Here is a 23630-nt window from a genome sequence, read left to right on the forward strand (position 1 = left end):
TATTGTGTCTTCTAAATGTACAAGTTGGACTGCTAGTCTCCCTTATTGGCTGACTAAGTGACTATTGTCTTGGGTTATGACTGAAAGCACACACAACTAAGTCTATATTTCATGTCTATGCTTTGTCACTCAGGTCCAGCTGTTACTATTGACTATGGTTTAACTCAGTTAGACTCTGAGTGACTATGGTTAACTCAGTTAGACTCTGAGTGACTATGGTTAGGCATGTCATTTTATACCCTTAACTTTTGCTCTGCTTGTTTAAGCAATCCAAACTTTTTTGATGTCAGTGCTTTAGAGATAAATATTCAAACCCTCACAACTATGGTACTGAAATTTATTTGAATGACTAGCTGGTCTCAGAGCTTGACAATATTTAACTTTGATCAAGTATTAAGTAACATTAAATCAATACTCAACAGAAAAATTGAAATCAAGCATTGGGTTGTGACCGAGTCTTGTGAGTTCTGACTGATCAAGGTTGTGAGTGTTGTGACTCTTCGTTAGATTTATAACAATGTACATTTATAAAACATCATAATCTACCATCAAACTTATGCGGGTAATTTTCTAGCTTCAAAAACTAGAGCTTAATTTGTTCTTGCATAAAACTGGTGACCATTGACAAAATATCTTAGAACTTTTGAAGTACTTCAACGATGACTTCTCTTCGTCAGAGAATTGGTGACCGGCCATACCAAAAAACTTGATTTTTTTCCTTAAAAGTATTATAATTTAAGAGTTAATTACATTTAACTTTCAAAACATTAGATGACCTTTTTACTTCCGGAGGCTCGTGTTTATTCACATTTATGTTGAGTTCATTTTAAAATCTAAAGATTTTTCAGCTGAAATGGATTTCACAAGAAGAGATACCATAGTCATTAAAAAATTTGTTTTTGTTTTTGTTTTAGTCAAAGCTTGCTTTTAACTTATATCTTGACAGTCCTTTTAAAATCAGAAGGCTCCAAGTGTAATGGAGTTTCTGAAATAGAAAAATGGTAAACACATTCCTCTTCTTCCACCACAGCCAAAACCCACCCCAAGAAAAAAGAAGCACCTTTTAGAACTAAGCAGAGGATGAGAGGATTTGTGTCCGTAAACTAGACACCCAAAAACATGAGCCTCCTAAAACCCAGAGCTCTGCCTTATTAACATGGATGAAATCAAAGTGTGAGTTTCAGTCTGAGCAATAAGACCTTTGCATTCCATCAGTGTCAGCCTTTCACTGTTTCACACCCCGAAAAAACCTCCCAAATCATCTCTACAAATCCACCCACCAAACTCAGTCCACTCAACTCAGATGGGTTCTTCGACCCCTGCATTTCCTGACGAGAGGGCTCTTCCAGAAGGGAAGCTTGTAAGTTGAAACCTTTGCTTCACCTTTCTCATTTTTTTTTCAGCTTCTAAGTTCAAACCTTTGTGTCATTCTGTTTCTCTTCTTCTTTCAGTTTGTAAAGCTGAAACCTTTGCTTCACCTTTCTCATTTTTTTTTCAGCTTCTAAGTTCAAACCTTTGTGTCATTCTGTTTCTCTTCTTCTTTCAGTTTGTAAAGCTGAAACCTTTACCACCATGTTCACATTTCTCAACTAAAAGGAAAAAAAAAAAAAAAAAAAAAAAAGAGAAACTTGAAAGTTGCCTTCTTTTCACGTTTTTAAGCACCCAAGACGAACAAAAATCTTGTTTTGGCCTTATATTCTTTATCTATTTTCGAATATATGAAATTTTGTTATACAGTTTTCCTTGGGTATTGAGAGTACTAACTCAAATTCAAAAAGGCAAAGTATCTAAGAAAGCTGGTGATTTGTCCTACATATGTACATGATGTGAAATGTGAATTCATTTTTATTGTATTTCACACTTTATATTCTGGTGGATGGATCATGATCACGTTAAATAAAGACTCCCTAGCTAGCACATATCTCTCTGAACCATAATAGCTTTGTTTAAAATTTCTGCTTTTAAAGTTTTTCTGATCAGTTTGTTGGTTTGGTTTTGGCAATGGTATTTGAACTTTCGTAGCTATCCTTGTTGTAATCCAAACTTTACTGGTAAAGTAGTAAGGGTGGGTTGTGATGATTTCCTGCATTTACCTCTGCTTGTTTTTCCCTTTTTTGTGAAAGTTTGAGGCTTGTTTTGGCTGTGGCATATATGGTACATATGATTAGATAAATGTTATTCAACTGAATTTCAACTTGACTGCATCTACATGCCTTCTTCTTGGTTGCTGCACAACATGTTATCCACATGTGTGCTTGATCTATATGTTACATAATTACATTTACATGCACATCTTAATTTGAGGAAGTTACTATTGCAGCAAATCCCAGAGATTGATGGGATCAAGCATGGAAATTGCATAGCTGCAGGTTCAAAGAGGAAGAAGAACCTAGAGGACTCCCAGTGCGAACCGCTTATAAAAAGGAGAGTTTCAAAGAGGGGGAAAGTACAAGGGCACAAGGAAAAAGAAACTGACAATAACCTCAACTTTGAAGCAATCAATCCAAAAATGACAAGACTAAGATGTCGCAATAAATCTGGAGCTGTTAAGGCCGACACAAGCAATCATGATGCAGCTGATGTGATTGATGTTGATGATTACAATGAGATGGGTGCACTATTGACTGAGGATTTCCCAATCAACTTATCCAAAACCAAAGTTGGGAAATACATGCAAGATGCTAATAAAGATGGATACAATTTTCTTGGTGAGTATCTCCAAAAAACAGGAAATGGGTAAGTACCAACAACTTCATTCTATATTGCACTGGCATCATAGTTAATTTTCCTTTTTATTGTGGCTAAACAGTACTGCAGGGTTCTGTAAAACTAACATATTTGCATTTCACCTAGAACGCTGCTGGCAGTTTTCTTATCATTTGTATATCAAACGTTAGTTCTAACCACTAATTCTTGTGATGTTACTTGTCCTATGAATTAGCGTACCGTTGTGGGAGTGTGAGATAACTGCAGTTTACAAAAGGGATATTGTATCCTTAGTGCAAGACTCAGCAGTGCGTTCCAATGTAGGTGTAACTACTGCCTGAATTGTTGTTTTTCTTTTTATATATTTTTTTAATTATGGTGATTTTTCTAAAAAAAATAGATGGATTAATTATTCAAATGTCCATTTTTTTTCAGGTCATCGATTCATTTGCAACTATTTTGGGTAGAAAGCAAGCAGCACACACTGAAAGGCAAACACTATCACACTTTATGCCCTCGTATTGTTGGGTAAGAACATACAGTGCAGTTACCTGTGTATGAAAATACCTTGTTACTTGTTAGTAACCTATATTATTTAATAATGTTTTAGTGTTAAGAAGTCAACTTAAAATATAACCTGAATTATATCTTATGCAGGATTTTATCAAAACTGGGAAGTATGATCGACTGAGACTCATGTTGTATGAAAAACTTCTTAAGAACCTTGGACGAGCTGATTTTATCTTTTTCCCATTGGCACATAAGCATCAATATCACTTCACGCTACTGATACTTAAGACGGGGGAGGGAACCTGGCATCATTACAATCCATTGTTACGAAGAGGAGGCGCTAAACGGGATCCATGCTTTGTGGAGGCAAAAAAGCTGGTAAGGATAGTACCAACCTATTGGTCTACATGAATTTTTGTATGGACTAAAATATTGAATTGTAGCATTCATGAATGCAGCATAAAGAAGTGTCAGATTTCATGAAATGCAATAAAGCAATTGCAGGTCAAGTACTGTCAACTAGAATGGTGAGACGAGAGTTTATGGGGGATGGCAAACCATTCAGTGCGAGTGTACCACTTAGAGATAATGAGAAAGAAGCATTTCAATTTTTAAGGAATGCAGAAGTTGAGTACCCATTGGTACCAAGTCCAGTTTGTCCACAACAACATGAAACATCGTAAGTGTTTTTCATATTCCTTAGATTTTGTGTTTGCTTTGCCGGTTTCTGATGGTGTAATATTGATTAACTTCACTTATGTGTATGGGTTCATTAACAGATTGGATTGTGGTGTGGCGGTAATGTATTTCATGGAGCATGTATCGGAAGGCTGGGTGATGGACAACCAGTTTGAGGATGGAGCCATGACAAAAATGAGAGCTAGAGTGATATCATGTTTCTTGAATGGACCAAAAAATTTGGAGATAGATTATCCAGAGGAACCCAATAGCGGTATATATGAAAAATTTGAGCATGATTGCGTGAGTACGCAGTTGGATGATGCTTCTGTTGAAATCCGAAAGGACTTTCCACCATCCCCAAAAACAAGAGAGAAATCCCCATTAAATGATGCTTCTGTTGAAATTTTGGAGAATTTTCCACCCCTACCATGTCCTTTGCCTCGAAAGAACAGAACTAGTTCAAGTAGTAAAGCAGAGAGCACCATCAACTTACAAAATGGGGTTCCACATCTTGAATCAGAAATGAAAAGTGTGATATCTATTTAGTTTTTTAGTTTATAACCTTATAGTGCTTTTACCCAAACAACTAAGTAAATATCTTATTATAATCTTTAACAGGTCAAGATGATTTTCTCACACAAGAAGAGGGTGGAGGCTCGTCTAGCACTCAAAGGTTCCTAAATGGAACACTTGAAGTTCTTGGGGGGATGCTTACATTGACTAAAAGTGAAAAAGCTATAGCTCTTGAGAGTGGAGCTATTGCTTTTCAATCTGAAAACCCTGAATTCAAGGTTGTCATGCTGCCCTCCTATATCCAAGAAGATTTTTTGGTAAGATTTCTATATAGACAACCCTGTTATTTGGTATTAAGCAAGCTTGATACTTTTTCTCTCAAAGCAGACTCACAAATATTCTCTCTTCAAAAATTACTTAATGCCTTTCCCCTGCTTTACCTTGTTTTTTAGAGTTTCCCATGCGAGTTTGCCAAGAGTCATCTTAAGCAGCGTGCTGGGAATGTCATTCTTGGGGTTTCAAATGGAACAAGAACATGGTCTGTTGAATTCAAAACGGAGAAATCAAGAGCCCTATTCTTGTCTGGTTGGTTGGCATTTGTAAGGGACAATAATTTGAATGATGGTGATGTGTGTGTTTTTAGTTTGATGAACAAGATAAAAAATGTATTCGAAGTTGTCTTTTTCCGCAACATTGAAGCTGAAAATCGCTCCTTGTCACTAGGTAAATCTTTGATTTGTGACTTTGTACTCTGTACAATTAAAAAGGTGCAATGTTAATTATTGTTCTAGTAATATGCTATAATAATCTTTAACAGGTGAAGCTGATTTGCCCATACAAATTGAAGATGATTTGCCCATACAAATCAAAGATGATTTTCCCGTGCCAATCGAAGATGGTGGAGGTTTGTCTAGCACTCCAAGGTTCCAAAAACAAACACAAGAGGTTCTTGGGAGGATGGATACATTGACTCTGAGTGAAAAAGCTATAGCTCTTGAGAGAGGAGCTATTGCTTTCCAATCTGAAAACCCCTATTTCATGGTTGTCATACAGCCCTCCTATATCAAACAAAGTTATCTGGTAAGCTTTCTATATAGACAACCTTGTTATTTGGTAATACGCAAGCTTGATACTTTGATATTCTCTTTTCAAAAAATTACTTACCGTCTTTCCCCTGCTTTTCCTTCTTTTTTAGTATTTTCCACGAGAGTTTGCCAAGAGACATCTTAAGCAGCGTACTGGTAATGTCATCCTTGGGGTTTCAAATGGAACAAGAACATGGTCTGTTAAATTCAAAAATGAAAAATCAATAGCCCTATTCAAGTCTGGTTGGTTGGCATTTGCAAGGGACAATAATTTGGAAGTTGGTGATGTGTGTGCTTTTACATTGATTAACAAGATTGAACTTTTATTCGAAGTTGTCTTTTTCCGCACCAAAGAAGATGCAAATTTGCCCCTTGTCACCAGGTAAATCTGTTGATTTGTGAATTTGTGATTTAATTTGTCTGCCTTATAACCTACATATCTTTTTCTTTTCAATGTAATTTTCAGGGAAGACAGGCCATGATAGAGGAGCAATTGATCAAGTCGAGAAAAAGAGAAGCCCCATTTCCTTCGATGGTATAAGAAGCATGTATGTTTTATTCTTAGGGTACAAGAAGAGGTTGGATTGGTTGAACTGTATGTATGTTGAACATGATAGAATATGTTAGGAGAGGTATTTTGTGAGATAAGTTTATTGTTATCTTCTCTGTGTCTTTTGTCATAGTTTATATGGGCCAGAAGCCGAAAATAAAAAGGAAAACCAACTAACTACATGACGGGGTCTAAATCCCCCATACAAGTTTGTAATTCAACTATGTATTTATTTCTTATGTCTTCCAATTAAGCTACTGAAATTTATATGCATGACTAGTTGGACTGCTAGTCCCCTTATATTTGGCTGACTATTGCATCAGAGCTTTGATTTTGTAGCACAAGTACTTGGAGGTCGAGTGTCCATGTAGTCATGTACTCATACAATGTCTTGATTAGTCCCATAAAGTGAAGAAAGAAGTATTTCAACCTCACCTGGATCTAAGGGGCTGAGTAACGAGCACATTGCAAGAGAGTTAATATTGGCCGTAATGATAAAGCATTAAGTAACTTCAAAAGCAAGCAGTGGCTCTTCAGTTCATAGCCATCCTTTTTAGATTCAATGTTGACAGTAAAAACATGCATTCTACCATCAAGCTTAGGTCCAATTTTCTAGCTGAGAACTAGGGAAAGAAGACAAATAATCAATCATAATTCAACATTCAATAATCCACAGCTATGTTCTTCCATAAAACTTATGACAATTGAGTATTGACAGAGCTTCGAAACATACATTAGCTTTTGAAGTACAATCATGACTTCACTAAATATTTATCATAATTCTTTTTTTCAGTCAAACAATATAATGAAATTCCATTCTCATTAATCATTATCATTCCAATTTTTTGTTATTACTACCAAAAATGCAAAAACCAAGCATTTTAAAACAGATTAAAACCCAGCATTGCGTCATGAGTACCAATTAAAGTAGACCATTGAGTTGACACTTGACACTTGAGAGCAATCACTACATTTCGTCCTTGACTGTTGAGCTTTGGACAAGTACTTACTATAAATAGATAACAGAGCGTAGATTTTTAATTGTGAATGTGACTCTTTCTGATTTAATCTACACCATCTGTATTTTCAAGGCGAGAATCCAATGGTTACATTTCGTCCTTGACTGTTGAGCTTTGGACAAATACTTACCGACAATAGACAATAGATTTTAGGTCAAATAATACTTTTTGCCCTTATATTTTTACGAAAATTTTATTTTAGTCCTGTATTTTTATTTTTGATGATTTTAATTTTGTACTTTTTATATGATAAATTGATAATAATTAAATTCAAATAATATTAATAGAAGCCCGTGCTTTGAACATTAATTAGTGACAATTTAAATGTTTTAGTTCATTTAAATGTCTATTTAAATCTTTACTCATCATTTAATATATTCAGTTTAATATTAAATTTTTTTATTTTGATTGCGTATAAAGGCGAGTATGAATTTATATAGACATTCAAGTGGAATAAAATGTCTAAAATACATGCTCAGGAAAAAAAAGAAAAAGACTTGGGCACATGTAATGCACGTCAAATATTTTATAATTAATTTAAATGAGATTAATAATTTAAATTTAATTACTATTGTATTGAAATTATAGAATTAAAATTATCAAAATTAAAAAAAATAGAATCAAATAAAAATTTCATGAAAATATAATATCAAAAGTGTCATGCCTAGATTTTAATTGTGAGTGTGACTCTTACTAATTTAATCTACACCATCCGTATTTTCAAGGGGAGAATCCAATGGTTAAATTGGCATAGGTCAGCTCACGAGTTTCTAAACGCACATAACCGTCATTTTCTAGCCTTGACTAACGTTTGCTCAACTTCTTGTTTAAGCAAAATCCAAACTTAAAGGCTCTGAAACCACAGCTTTGTTCCATAAACTGGTGACCAAGTAAAGCTTTTGAACACTTCAAAAACCATGTCTTCTCTTCTCCGGAAAATCCATCCCTGGCCAACAGTTTCTGCTACCACTCCCCATTTTCTTAAGATCATTCAGATGAATACTTCTAGAGATATCAAACTTGTAAGCACCTCTCTCTCTCTCTCTCTCTCTCTCTCTCTCTAGCTTGTCATGCATGCAATATGTGTTGGCTATGTTACCTATGTAAAATGTTTTTTTTAATTTAAGCTTCCATACCTTCTGTTTGTGTAGAAGGTTCCAAATAAATTTGGGAGAAAATATGGAAAACATCTTTCAAAATATGTAAATCTTAAGCTTCCAAGTGGTTTGGAATGGAAAGTAGGAGTGACAAGACGCGATGGTAAGGTTTGGTTTAAGAAGGGTTGGGCAGTGTTCTCTGAGTTTAACTCTCTAGACTATGGTCACCGGCTGGTTTTTCGATATGAAGGGAAGTCTATGTCCCAAGTTTGTATATTTGATGGAAGTAACACAGAAATTGACTATCCCGTGGAAGAAACTGAAGATGATGATGATGATGATGATGATGATGATGATGAAGAATCTGAAGATGATGATGGTGAAGAAACTGAAGATGACACTGAAGAAGCTGAAGATGATCATGATTCCCTTGAAATCTTGGAGGGTTTTCCACCTTGCCCAAAAACAAGGCTGAAATCTCCATCACCATGTCCTCGGCCTCAGAAGAGAAACAGAACAATTAATAAAGCAGAGAGCAACTGTAAAAAACAAAAAACTTGGCATGGGTACAAATCTGGAATGACAAGTAAGGGATATTAAACATTTTGGTTGCTATTTTTTGTTTTTCGTTGTTTAACCTTACTGTGTTTTCTGCCATTCTGTTTTAACTTGTCATATCCTATTGTAATCTTTAACAGGAGAACATGCTATAGCTCTTCAGAGAGCCAATGCTTACAAATCTCAATCTGAAAACCCTTCTTGCGTAGTTCACATGTATCTCACTTATGTCAGTCAAAATATTTTGGTAAGCTTTCATAGACAAATCCTCTTGGATTTCTGCAGAGCATTATAAATAGTTTTTCTTCATAAAATTTCTTATTGTCTTTCCTGCTTTCCCTTTTTGTTTTTTAGACTTTGAGCACGGATTTTGCCAAGACACATCTTATTCAGCAGTCTGCTTTCGCCACCCTTCGAAATTTGGATGGAAAAACTTGGCCTGTTAAGTTCAAATATGAAAATTCAACAGCGCGATTTCTGTCTGGTTGGTTGAAATTTGTAGTGGACAATGGTTTGAAATTTGGTGATGCATGTGTCTTTAGCTTGATTAACGACATTGAACTTTTATTCCAAGTTGTCTTTTTCCGTACTAAAGATGCTGCAAATTGCCCCTTGTCTCCTGGTAAGTGGTCAGCTGTTAAATATGTGAATTTGTGCTCTATTAGGTCTGCATAAGTTACATAATCACACATATTTTGTTTATTTAATCTTTTCCTTTTTTTATTTTGGTGCAAGGCGGGACAACAACCCGTGGCAGAGGAACAATTGATCATGTCGAAAGAAAGAGAAGACATACAAATAAAGTTGAATCTGATTCTACCTTAAATTGTGAATTTGACATGTCTAGCTCTGATGATGATCCTTCTCCTTCCAAAAAAGGCAGTGGACTAGGCCTGTCGAAGGCTCAAAGAGGCCTCACCGAAAGAGCAAGAGAATGTAGCAGCCACACATCTCTAGGTAAGTGAGGAATGTGTTAAAATGTGAATTCAGTATACATGATCAATGATGTCCACAACGAAAGTTGCAATTGGTACTAAGTACATGAGAACGAGAAATTCCCATAATTAAGGTTTAAGGAAATCAATCAGATTATGTTTTGTTTGTTTTACTGTAGGGAAGTACCAAATGTCAAAGACTGGTGGGAAGGTTACTCAAAGGTCTTCATCCTTGAGGGCTCGTAGGGTTCTTGAAGCTGCCAACAAGCACAATCACTCAAATGTGGTAGGGTCATTGACAACATATTTATACAACTGTGCTTCAAACATAAAAACTGCTTCCAAGTTACTTGTGTTTTTCTATGGTTTTTTTTTTTTTTTTTGTCATACATAAATACTACTTTCTAACGAACATTGTAATAGAAATGGCATGAATATATCTAGGAAACTGACCTCTACATTTTCTCAAATTCTTGATCTAAATTTATCGCAATATCATTTATGCTCACCATCATCTGTTGTGATACTATCATACTATTCAACTATATATCTATTTTTTGCAGCATGTACCGGCTGGTGTTTCCAACAGTTTCCTTAAACAGAAGAAACAAACCACAACCTTTCAGGAAAGGGATAGATCACAGCCTCATGTAATGATGTTTGAGAAGTTGATGAAGAACAAAGATTCACTTCGGTCTAGATTAGAAAAAAAAAGTATGGAATATATATTTCGTTTGTTATTTTTTACCTTATTATGGTGTGTTTTTGCCTGAAGAATTATGATGCGGTGACACTTTTCCTGTCATATCCTATTATAACCTTAACAGGGGAAGGTGATTCGACCGCAAGAAAATATGATTTTCCACCATGCCCAAAAACAGGGGAAGCCATAGCTCTTGAGAGAGCTAATGCTTTCAAATCTAAACACCCTTCTTTCTATAGAGCCATAATGCATTCGCATGTCAATGGACTTTATTTGGTAAGCTTTCTATAGACAACCCTGTTGACAAAATCATAAATTTTCTCCCCAAAATTTTTTATGGTGTCATCTGTTTTGTTTTTGGAGTGATTGGATTGTAATTTTTTTATGAAATTTGATTTTCATTAAAATTGGATTAATTGGATGATTTTGGTCATCTGATACATAAGATGACAATTAATCTAATTTTCTATTTTGTGTTTCAGCCTGTGCCATGCGATTTTCTGAAGAAACATCTTCCTAAGCAGGTTGATGAGGTTATCCTTGGGGTTTCGGATGGAGGAACTTGGTCTGTGAGATTAAGCCAAAATGACATAAGAAGGCCTAGATTCACTTCTGGTTGGAGCGCATTCTTGCAAGACAATCATTTGGAAGTCCATGATGTGTGTGTCTTTGTGTTGATTAACAACGACACAATCAAGCCTCGGTTTGATGTCGTCATTTTCTGGGCCACGTAGAAGCTTCAAATTGTACCCTTTTTTGTGATCACCCGGTAATGGCATGTATGCATAACTCCCATGGTGTTTCTCCTGCGAAAAAAGACAATGGAGGCCTGCAAATTTAAAGAAGTCCAGACTCAGATGCTACCAAGTTGCTTGTATATAGTTGTCCTCTTTTGTTGTTTTGCACCTTAGAATTTAGAAAGGCATCATCATTCGATCAGGTCTCTATTGTTTATTTGAAGTTCATTGTCTTCCTGAACAGTTCATCTGAAAAGGCATCAATCTAGGAGATCACTCTACTTTTTTTTTTTAAGTCAATTTCTAATCCAATCTCACCATCATCTATATTCTATAGTGATAGTATTCGACTGTATTGTTGGAAAATACAAGTGGCTTATAAATTAACTTGAAGCATCTTCGTTTCTCATTAACATTGTGAAGAATCATCAATTAGCATATAAAGAATTAGATTGCATCACGAGTGGCCAAATTATGAGGAATATCCACATGTGTAGTATATATCTATTATAGAATGTCATTTTTTAATAGGGAGACGATTTTCACATTCCATTTTTCTCTATTTGCACTCTTGTTATTTTTTAAATTATTATTTATATATTTTATTACATGTATTGCCAAGTCTACCCTTTTTGTTGCATTATCTCCTCGTCAAACCAACCCAAACTTTTTTCCTTGAGCCTGTAGAAGCTTTGCATATATCAACTCTCTCCTTAAGTGTCTATATTGGTAATAATTAATAAATCAACACATTTTTTAGCAGTCTGAGTTTCCTTGGCCATATTCCAAACAATTGAGTATTTGGATGAATTAGCATCAGTTACAAAAGTTACTCCAAAGTTGGTGAAGACTTTTCAATTGCATTTACATGTTGATGAAACTTTTTATTGATCAGATGTCTATCATAAGTAATGTCATTCGATAAGGAGTTATAAGCAATATAATTACTCATTCTTCTATCATGAGTAATGTCATTCAATAAGGAGTTATAAGCAATAAACTTTTATTCAAAGTTGTCTTTTTCCGCACTAAAGAAGCTGCAAATTGCCCCTTATCTCCAGGTAAGTAATCAGCTATTATATATTTGAATTTGTGCTGCATTAGGTCTTCATAATGGATAGGTCGCACCCTTATGGAATGATGTTTGAGAAGCCAGTGAAAAACAAAGATTCACATTGGTCTAAATTAGAAGTCAAAAGTATGGAATATATATTTAGTTTGTTATTTTTTTACCTTATTGTGTTTCTGGCCGGCCTAAACAATTAAGATGCAGCAACACTTCTCCTGCAAATCTCCAATAAAATTCTATTATAATCTCAACAGGGGAAGATGATTCGCCTATGAGAAAGGATGGCGGAGGCTTGTCTAGCACTCAAAGATTCCCAAAGGAAACACCAGAGAGAGCTATAGCACTTGAGAGAGCTTATTCTTTCAAATCTGAAAACCCTTTTTTCAGGGTTCCCAATTTCCCATCCAGCCCTCTTATATCCATCACTCTTTAATGGTAAGCTATGGACACTCTGCTGGGCCATCACAACTTCTGCTGACTTCTATCTGGAGATCATGTCAATGTGAAAAAGAATTAAGCAAATTAAGATACTTCCTTTTACTGAGCAGAATCATAACATTCTCTCTTCGATAATTTGTTCATTGTCTTTCTCTCTGCTTTCCCTTTTCCCTTTTTTCTTCAGTGGTTGCCAACCTATTTTACCAGGAGACATCTTTTGAATAATTCTGGTAACACTATCCTTCGGATTTCGAATGGGAGGACTTGGTCTGTTGAATTGAAACATGAAGCACGAAGAGCTAAATTCCTTTGTGGTTGGGCGGAATTTGCGCGAGACAATAATTTGGAAGTTGGTGATGTGTGTGTCTTTGAGCTGATTAACAACATTAGACTTCAATTTGATGTTGTCTTTTTCCGCAGCAAAGAAGCTGCAAATTGCACCTTGTCACCAGTTAAGTAATCTGCTCATTTTTTAATTTGTGCTCCATTTGGTCTACCAGATGCATAACTTACACATTTTATTTTTCTGTTGATATTAGACCTTTGTCCACCATGCTCCAAAACAGGAGAGAAATCTGAAACAGTGCCGGAGATGGAAACAACTCAAAGATGATGATATTTCTCCAATATTAGCACCACAGACTCACAAGAAAAAGAGAACGTACAATTAAGCTCCAATAGTAAAGCCAGGGCCGGTACAGAGTTTTTTGGGGCCTGGCCTAAAATTCTCAAATAATCACAAAACATGCATTTTGTGGTCCACTTTTTTTTGTTTTAGATTGGCACTCTTCCTCCTTCGATGAGGAAGTTTTGTTTTCTGTTTAATGGAGGAATTATCTTCATATAAAACAAATCCAATTATCCAAACACTCAGCTTGGCTTCACTCGGGTCCATTCGGGTTCGTGACTAGCTTCGTGGTGCCATGCTCGTGTCTGGCATTAAACCGGCGTGGCCTGATTATCCCTTTATTTGTTTAAAAAATGTGCTCAAGGTGGGATTGATTGAACCTAGTTCCTTTTAACTTTTAAGCCCTAACAACACAATTATAAAACCTTAGTGTTTAAAAATAAGAAATTTGGAAAACTAACCTAAATTGAAGTCAAATAAGGACTTTTAACATCTTTTTTAAATTTTTAGAAATTTGACCCTCGAGTAGTGCTTGAACCCTCCTCGAGCACTACTTGAGGGAGGTTCGAGCACTTCTCAATAGGAGCTCGAGCACTACTCGATAGTCAAATTTCTAAAAATTAAAAAAAGAGTTTAAAAGTCTTTAATGAAAATTGATGAGTTTTCCAAATTTCTCCTTAAAAATGGACAAGAGACCCGCACAGAGATATTTAATACAAGTCGTATTCATTTTTAATGAGCGGAGCGCTTGACATCTTTAAAAACTATTGAACAGCTTCAATATAACTAAATGAAACTGCTCAACAGTTTCATTTCAAAAATTGTATATTTATTTGTACAAATGTATTTTACTCTTTTATATATATATAAATATATATCTATATATATACAAGAATGATCACTCGTTGTCAGGTCCACTCATGGGTCTTCTCTTGCCTATTGTCCACTTCGGTGACTCCAACCTCACAAACATAATCTCTTCCACGAACCTCTTCACACAAACTTAATTTCAATCTCTATCTAATAGTCACCTCCTTCTCTTATTGACTGGTCGACTGTAATTGAAAGATTTGTTCTTGTTCTAGGATTGGGCGGTGTTCGTCCATTAATGTAAATATTGGGCGTGGGAGAGGTGAATTCGATGAAAGAAACTTTCCGAATGATCATCTTATGAGCTCTGATCTATGACGTATACCCTCACACTGCTTTTGATCCGGCAAACAGTTCTGCTGATCCAAGATACAGGAATGATCACTCGCTCACCACAGAGTGTGGAATTTCACGCTCACCTAACCACCTAGCAATCAAAGAGCAGAGACTTCAATGATCGGGACCGTCCATTTCTTAGGTCTCTTCTTAAGAGTCGTCCCTATAAAAAATTAGTTAAATCCATAATTGTTTGGTCATCCAAACTGTGCAGACAAATACAGTCCGTCAGATAAAAGGGTAAATGATCGATGTTGACAGTAATATACTGGCTAAACAATTTTCGATTTGGCTGATTTTTTGTTAAGGTGATCTTTGAATGATGTCCTAAAATATGAACGATTCTGATCATTGAAATTCATTGCTGAGTGGTTAGAGGAATTCCTCGTTTTATGGTGAGCGAGTGATCATTACTGATTACATATACTACTCCCCCAGTTTATGCCTTGTTTTACACTTTTTCTCCGATTAAAATTTTTTGACACTTTATTTCCAGACTCTTTTTTAGCAAAAAAAAAAAAGAAACAAACAATTTTAATGATATTGAAAAGTTCTTTAAAAAAGGAAAAGTACAATGTTAACAGAATTTAGGCTCATTTCTTACTCATGCTTGCATTGTACTTGGCCCGTATGATGCTGGTGTTGTGCTTGATGGGCTAAAATTTTTGGCCCAACCCGAACCACTTGTGTTGTGCTCGTGTCATGCTTGTGTCAATCTGACTCGTTTGACCCCTTTAAACTTGACAAATGATTTGAATTAAAAAAATAAAACATACTTACGGTATTGTCATAACATTAATATCAAACATTCTTTTTATCAGGATGGCTTAATATAGAATAAACAAAATTAGGCAAAATAGGTAGTAAATATATATAGAATAAAGCCATATACAAGAAGAGAGAGCCCAATATCCAAAGACAACAAAATAAATAGCATAAATTAAGGTCTAAGCACAAAAACAAACAAGCTAAAAGCTAAAATCCTAGAAATACGACACAAGATAGCCGCCATCAAGAAGTCGTTGCCACCAAACCCTAGCCTTAAGACAACAAGATAGCCGTCATCAGGAAGCCGCCACCAACAACCACCACATGGGAAATGAGAGCTAGCTAGGAATGCCGCTGTGAATAGAGCCACACTGATCGACATAGTAAATCAGACGGAAATAGCTCGAGGTACAAAAACGAAATTAAAAAGAAAGAAGAAATTAAACAAGGTAAGTAATGTACACAAGAGTAATTTATTTGTATTTTTGGAGGCACTATTGACACTCCAAGAATCTGCGCTCCTTTGTATTATTTATTCTTTTAATCCCATTTTATCGAATTAATTTTAAGTTTACCCTTAATTGCTTTTCAGCTTCCTTGAATAAGTTTTTATTTATTTATTTAATTACATCTTTTTATCTAAATACCAAAATTGATCTCAATCTTAGAATCAATATTAATTAGAATTATTATTTAAATTAGATGTATTGTTTAACCATATCTGCTAGCGCATATATAATTAAATTAATTAAATATAAATAAAAGAAAGCTTTTGTGTGAAGATCGATGTGGCAGTTGGATGATATATTATTTGCGCTAAAGTATGGTTTTTGTACTTATAACTTGGGCCAAGTTTTATTAAGATACTTATAGTTTAATTGTCTCAATAGTTTATTAATTGTTTCAATTGCTTAATTTTGTCAAAATTTTCAACATGAAAAGTCCAATTTACCACAAGAAGTGCAATATTTTAAATAGAATGAACAAGTGAGGGGCACAGGAGAAAGGCACCTGAGGGAGTAAATTAAATTTTTTTAGGTTAAAAAATTTGACAAAATTAAGCAATTGGACCACAATTGAAACAATTAGTAAATTACAATACTAAAACTTAAACAATTAAAACTATAGATATCATAGTGGAACTTAGCCCAAACTAAAGGTATCAAATCATAATTTGACCTATTCTTTCAATTAAAGAATAAATTAAAGCAATATAAAAATATATGGGTAGATTTGTCAATGAACATCTAAACCATCATGAGTAATTACACAAAATAGCCAATCTTTTGGGGCTTCTCCTACTATTTAGCCTAGGCAGCAAAATTTCTACTTTGTAATCTATTTTTCACCTGAAAAGACTAAAATACCCTTGATATAAATGCTCATATATGTGAAAGACCAAAATTTGTCATTATGTTCTCTCCAAGCCCAACCCATCTATTTCTCTCCAAGCCCAGCCCATCTCTCTCTCTCTATCTCTCAATCCTACAACTAGATCTAGTATTGCAACACTATCTCTCTCTCTCTCTCTCTCTCTCTCTCTCTCTCTCTCAAAATCCTACAACTAGATCTGGTATTGCAACCTAGCTCCCTCCTCTTTCTCCTTCTCTCCATCACCGGCGACCTCGCCGACACTAGATCGAGGTCGTGGATGCGAGAGCCAAGGTGAGTCTTTTCTTGTGTTTGATGAGCTCTCTTAATTTGATGAGCTCTTTAATGAGGTGGTAGTGAGTTTATTGTTGTTGCATACATGTTCTTGCAGATCTGCCACATTTTTTAATTTTTTTTTAGGACTTGCTTGTATTAAATTGATTTAGATGTGGTTTTAACTTTTAAGTAATTTTAATTTACACTCATCGAAATAATAAAAGTTAGATTTGTTAGTGAAACTTGATTATTAACATTAATTTTTTGGATTTTTATTTGAAAGTTAGATCAATTTCAATGAAAATGATGGGTTGCATATATGGTTTTCGTTTTGTTTGTTACAATATATATGAGTTTTCAGATCTAAGTTGTTCGTAAAAAATGAACAAGATGAACTGGCTGCAGCCACTTTAAATGGTGTTGCAGCTACTTTAGATAGTGTTACAACCATTTTAGATGATGCTGTAACCATTTTTTGTCAACTTTGTCAACCTTGAGCTCTTTTATTTTCAAACACTAAGGGGTATTTTTGTCCCAAAATGGCCAAAGAGCTATGAAATGTAAGAGTTTTTCTAGCAAGGCTATAAAAGTAAGTCCCTCTCTAAAAAAGGTTATTTTATAAAAAAGTGTTTATATTTCCACCCACCTTATTTTTACCCCCACCAACCATTTAATTGGAAAAAAATTATAAAAACACTATTCTCACATTCTATTATTCCAATAATACCATTTAATATATCAACTTAAACACCCACATACTACACACTCTTTCCCCCTTAACTATCATTTCACCCACCCATTTTTTTTCCAAATAGAATAAAAAAAATCGTATACCCATCCTATAATTTATTCTTAAATGTCAAATTAATTTCCTAAGATTAATATTCAATTTCTGAATTAAAAGAAACATTAAAATAGAATGAATTCATGATCTTAATTAAACTATAAATGAATAAAAAAGGTTTAGGGTATAGAACAATTATACATTTTAATAGATGTATGGGCATCAATCAAATAGTATCACTGATTTTAAGTTTTGGTGACATAGTAGAATTAGAGTTTATGAAAAAAAAAAAAAAAAAAGTGTGGGTGGGTGGGATGATAATTAAGGAGGGTGGAAAAAGTGTTTAGGTGAGTGTTCGAGTTGTATATCAAATAGTATTATAAGAATAATAGGAGGTATGAAGAGTTTTTTAATATTTTTTTTTAAATCTAATGATGGGTGTAAAAAGACGGTGGGTGAAAAAAAATAGGACAGGAGGGTGAGAATATAAATATTCTTATAAAATTGGCCAACCATCATTAAGCCTTTTTTTTTTTTTTTTGGTGCCAGGGATCATGCATTAAGCCTTCCTTAATTATGAAAAACACAACAAAACAATCCCAACAATCAGCTCATAAGTTTTTAAGCCCACAAAACCGTCATTTTCCCTAGCCTTACTAACATTTTGTTTAAACTACAGCTTTGTTCCATAAACTGGTGACAAGTAGAGCTTTGATAAACATCTTAAAGCTTTTCAAGTACTCAACGTACGATGGCTTCTCTTCCCCAGAAAATCGATGACCGGCGAAAGTTTCCTTCTACTACACCCGTAACACCCCATTTTCTTAAGGTCATTCGGGAGGAAACTTCTAGACATAGCAAACTGGTAAGTTCCTCTCTCTATCTCTGTAGCTTGTTGTGCATGCATGTGTTGGCCATTAAGAATGTTCTTTTCATTTAAGCTTGGCACGTTCTGTTTGTGCAGAGGATCCCAAAAACATTTATGAGAAAATATGGGAAAAATCTTTCCAAATCAGCATGTCTTAAACTTCCCAGTGGTTCCAAATGGGAAGTAAAAGTGACGAAACGAAATGGTGAAGTTTGGTTTGAGAAGGGTTGGCCAGAGTTCTCTGAGTTTTACTCGTTGGGCTATGGTCACCGGTTGGTTTTAGGATACGAAGGGAGTTCCGAATTTAAAGTGTGTATATTTGATCGAAGTAACATGGAGATTGACTATCCCGTGGCTGATGATGAAGAGAGTAAAGACAATGATGAAGCAAAAACTAGGCAGAAATCTCCATCACCATGTCCTCGGGCTCATAAGAAAAACAGAACAGGTAATAAAGCAGACAACAACATCAACTTGCATAATGTGGTTCCTCAACTTGCAACTTTATGAAGTTTTTGTTGATTTGTTCTTTTCCTTTTTTATTTTGGTGAAAGGCGGGAAGACAGTCCCTAGCAGAGGAGCAATTGATCAAGTTGAAAGAAAGGGAAGCCGGACGGTTAAAGTTGAAACTGATTGTACCATGAATTGTGGAGTTGACATGTCTAGTTGTGCTGGTGATCCTTCTTCTCCTGCAAAAAAATGCAGTGGACTACCGATGGCTCGGAGAGGCCAAAAACCTGTCACTGAAACAGCAAGAGTAGATAGTATTAGTAGCCACACATATCTGGGTAAGCAAGGATTAGTATGCTAAAAAATGTGGTTTCAGTATACATGATTAATATTTGATGTCCACAACTAAAGTTGAAATTGGAATAAGTACGTACATGAGAATGAGAAATTCCCAAAATTGGTAATAAGTACATGATTAAGGAAATCATTCAGATTATACATTTCTGTTTTACTGTAGGCAAGCGCAAAATGTCAGAGACTGGTGGGAAGGTTACTCAAAGGGCTTCATCTTTGAAGTTTCTTGTAGCTGCCAACAAGCTGTCAAATGTGGTAGGGTCATTGACAACATATTTATACGACTTAATTTGCTTCAAACATAAATGTTCTTTGCAAGTTACTTATGTTTGTCTTCTATGGCTGTTTTTGTTCAAGTTAGAAAGAATGTAGAATAGGTTCTTATTCCTAAATAAGAATTAAAAACTGACCGGCCTCTACATTTTCTCAAATATCTATTTTGTTGCAGCATGTACATGTACCAGCTGGTGTTTCCAAACAGAAGAAGCAAAGCTCAACCCTTCCGGACAGAGGCACGCGGCCTTATGGACTGATTGTTGAGAAGTCAATGAAAAACACAGATTCACATCGGTCTAAATTAGAAATAAAAGGTATGGAATATATATTTAGTTGGTTATGGTTTTACCTTACTGTTTTTTTTTTCCCTGGACAATTAAGACGCAGTGACACCTTTCCTGTAATATCCTAATATGTTCTTAACAGGGGAAGATGATTCGCCTGCAAGAAAGGTTGACATTCCACCAAACCCTAAAGCAGGGAAAGCCAAAGCTCTTGAGAGAGCTAATGCTTTCAAATCAGAGAACCCTTTTTTTAAGCTTGTCATGCAGCCTTCCTATATCCGTAAGGCTTATGCGGTAAGCTTTCTATAGATCATGTCAGTGTGAAAAAAGATTTCAGCAAAGATACTTCTTTTTACGGAGCAGAACAACCATAAACATTCTCTCTTCAAAATTTTGCTCATTGTCTTTTTTTACTTTACCTTTTTTTCTTTTTTCAGTGGTTCCCATCCAACTTTGTCAAGACACATCTCATTAATAAGTCTGGTAATGTTATCCTTCGGACTTCGAATGGGAGGACTTGGTCTGTTGAATTGAAATATGATAAAGCAAGAGCTAAATTCCATTATGGTTGGAGGGAATTTTGGCAAGACAATAATTTGGAAGTTGGTGATATATGTGTCTTTGAGTTGGTTAACAAAATTAGACTTCAGTTTAATGTTGTCTTTTTCCGCACCAAAGAAGCTGCAAATTGCACCTTGGCACCAGGTAATTAAAAGTAATCTGTTGATTTTTTTATTTGTGCTCCATTTGGTCTGCCAGATGCATAACTTACACATTTTTGTTGTTGTTGAGGGAAGGCAACTCACAAGGGAGGATCAATTTGAATCGAGAAATTAAAAGAGAAGTCGGAGTACGTATAGATGAAGTATCTGAATCTGATTGATCCATGAATTGAGAAACTGGCCTCTCTATTTCTCTTTATGGTTCTCCTGCAAAAGAAGGCTGTGGAGGCCTGCAAATTTGAAGAACTCACAAACGTCACATATATATTGTCATCTTTTGTTGTTTATGTTTAATTAATTATCTCATTCCTCAATTTGGAAAAGTCTACTTTTGGGGTAACATTTGCTCGTCTGGGCTCATGTGGGCAACATGCCATATTGCCATGATGGATTAACTTGATATGAAAAGATGATAATCGTCTATCTATTTGGATCCTTTGTTATCTAAGGTACTGATTCAACTATTATAGCCTTTTCATAAAAAATAAAAGTATCTATAGAATTATTTTATGGTTAAACATAATTTTACTTGGCTTAGCATAGGAGTAAAAAGGGAAAAACAAAGATCTCAAGCGTGTCCTTTTTTTTTTATCCCTTTGTTGACATGTGATAAGTGTTGGGGTCACTTGGGGAGTATTCCTATAACTTGTATTTCAAAGATTTGACTTTTGAGGGTCGGTAGAACGATTGATCAACTCCAAGAGCCTCCCATACAGTCAAGGTCAATCGAAAAAAAATGTACATTTAATCTTAACTGTTGGTATGTGTAGGGTCTAAATTTTGTGATATATGTAGGTGCAAATTAGGCCTAGGTATTATCATTTCAATTTTATTTTTTCAGTGGGATTTCAGCCTATATATATGTGTTATAAACTAATGAAAAAATGGTCTAACAAATTTTATTAAAGGTTAAAATATTAGGAGGAAAAATATCACTAGACCAATAGGTAGTTGGTCATTAAAGTTTTAGTTTTTATGTGTAAGTAAAATCCACATGGCAGAGGAATAATGAAAATATTTGAAAAGATGATATAGTTAGCATTTTTTTTTTTATCAAAATTTGAGATCGAGCAAATGAAAGTAAAAGATTTTTGTTTTGGATTTTTATATATTAAGGAAAAGATCGATAGCTAGTATTCCTATCATATTAAATATCGACCATTAAAAATAATTTAATCTAATAATTTGACAGATGTATCATAATTTAATTTCTAAGCATTATTATGAGTAGCAATAACCAATATTGTGAGTAGCGATAATGACAGTTGAATTTATTGAGTTGGTTGAGTTGCATTGAATTAATTACTCTCAAATTTACGCTACTTTTTGCTCTTTCACCATCAAAATACATATATACTCGGTGCATAAATAAAACATTCAGGAACTGCAGTTTTGTCCCATAAACTGCTGGGGCGATTAAAGCTTTCAAACTCATCCTTAAAGCTTCTAAGTACTCAACCATCGATGACTTCTCATCGCAGGGAACTTGAGGACCGGCCAACATTTCCTGCTACCACTCCCCATTTTGTCAAGATTATTCTTGATGACACTTCAAGAGACACCAAACTTGCAAGCACCTCTCTCTCTCTCTCTCTCTCTCTCTCTCTCTCTAAATATGTCTTGTGTATTTGATTGTTCTTTCTTTGTTCTATGTTTTTATCTCTATTGCATGATTTGCATCCTACTTGTGTGTAGAATTGGATTGCATTCCCAACATCATTTCTTCACAAAAGATCATAATTTTTTTTTTGGGTCCATTAGATTTAAGGGTTGGATCACTAATATTATTGGCCTAAAAGACATTCAGCCCAAAATATTGAATTGCAAGCTACCCCTGCATTTGTCTGCATATGCACCTGCGGGAGATGCATCTACGTATACCTTTGCGGGAAATGCAACTGCATGTGCGGGAGATGCATTTGTCATTTTGTCCTTTACACTAACTTAATAGATAGGGTCTTAATTTCTCATCAAATTTATTAGTGGTTTGGTACTAGTATCTAATTTACTTAATTTTTTTTTTTTTATATGATCAACTACTTGACACAATATATAACACCTATCAACTGTTGTACAGAGGATTCCGAAGAAATTTGTGAAGAAATATGGAGAAGGTCTATCAAACTCAGCATATTTGAAGCTTCCAAGTGGTCCGAAATGGAAAGTAGAATTGAAAAGATCGTGCGAGGATACGAGGATTGAAAGTTCTCGGAGTTTTGCTCTCTAGACTATAAAGACTAGCTAGTTTTTGGATATAAAGGAAATTCTAAATTTCATGTTCGTATATTTGATAAAAGTGCCACAGAGATTGATTATCCGATAACTATAGATGATGATGATGATGTTGATGATGCTGATGATCATGATCATGATAAAGAAATCCAAGATGATGATGATGATGATTCTGTTGAAATCTTGGAGGATTTTCATGGTAAACAAACAATGCCAAACATGGAAGCAACTAATGATTGTGAACTTTCTCCATTAGCACCGTGGCCTCGTGACAAGAAAAAGAGATCAAGCTCCAATAGTAAAGCCAGGGTCGGTACTGAGTTTTTAGGAGCCTGGCCCAAAATTTTCAAATATTAATTTGCAGTACTAAGTATCACGTTCAAGTAAACATAGCAGAAAGTTATGAGTTCGCATTTTGTGGTCTAGTTGGAGGAACTTTTGTGTGTGACCTCCTCACCTGACTGTTTTTTCTCAAGACATGTATGCGGGCTCCAGTTGTCGTTCTAGATTGGCACTCTTCCTCCTTGGTCAGTTGGTCGTGCTCAAGCTCCAAATTGCACCTTGTTCGTGATCACTAGATGGTACTAAGTTGCTTGTATGTTATTGAAAAATATTTACCTATTTCCTTATAGTGATTTGACCTCCTGAAAAAAGAGATCGAGACAAAAGATGATTAGATGAGAGAAAAAGAAAGAAAGAAAATAAGAGAAGAGAGAGCGAGTGAGAGAGGATGAAAAAACCATATAGTATTACATGGGCCGGGATAAGTAAATTTTTTACATGTATATTTGCCCCTTTTGTTGTTTTGAT

At 35.0% G+C, this 23630-nt stretch overlaps 2 protein-coding genes across 2 annotated transcripts; both read left to right on the forward strand.

Annotated features, from left to right (window-relative positions):
- The first annotated feature begins 7981 nt into the window (after positions 1 to 7981).
- Positions 7982 to 13061, forward strand: LOC147284549 (uncharacterized). The gene is made up of 10 exons (XM_086245701.1): positions 7982 to 8086; positions 8216 to 8747; positions 8860 to 8966; positions 9074 to 9341; positions 9455 to 9676; positions 9834 to 9940; positions 10218 to 10304; positions 10430 to 10633; positions 10840 to 11060; positions 12809 to 13061. The coding sequence occupies exons 1-10, from the start codon at positions 7982 to 7984 to the stop codon at positions 13059 to 13061; spliced, it is 2106 nt and encodes a 701-aa protein (XP_086101827.1).
- Positions 13062 to 18363: 5302 nt separating this feature from the next.
- Positions 18364 to 20749, forward strand: LOC147284550 (B3 domain-containing transcription factor VRN1-like). The gene is made up of 8 exons (XM_086245702.1): positions 18364 to 18499; positions 18599 to 18950; positions 19057 to 19290; positions 19470 to 19561; positions 19755 to 19896; positions 20009 to 20160; positions 20304 to 20571; positions 20664 to 20749. Exons 1-8 carry the CDS (start codon positions 18386 to 18388, stop codon positions 20747 to 20749), a joined length of 1440 nt encoding a protein of 479 aa, XP_086101828.1. The 5' UTR covers positions 18364 to 18385.
- The last annotated feature ends 2881 nt before the right edge of the window (positions 20750 to 23630 follow it).

Source organism: Dryas octopetala, chromosome 5, assembly GCF_963921425.1.
Source record: "Dryas octopetala chromosome 5, drDryOcto1.1, whole genome shotgun sequence".
Taxonomy (NCBI): domain Eukaryota; kingdom Viridiplantae; phylum Streptophyta; class Magnoliopsida; order Rosales; family Rosaceae; genus Dryas; species Dryas octopetala.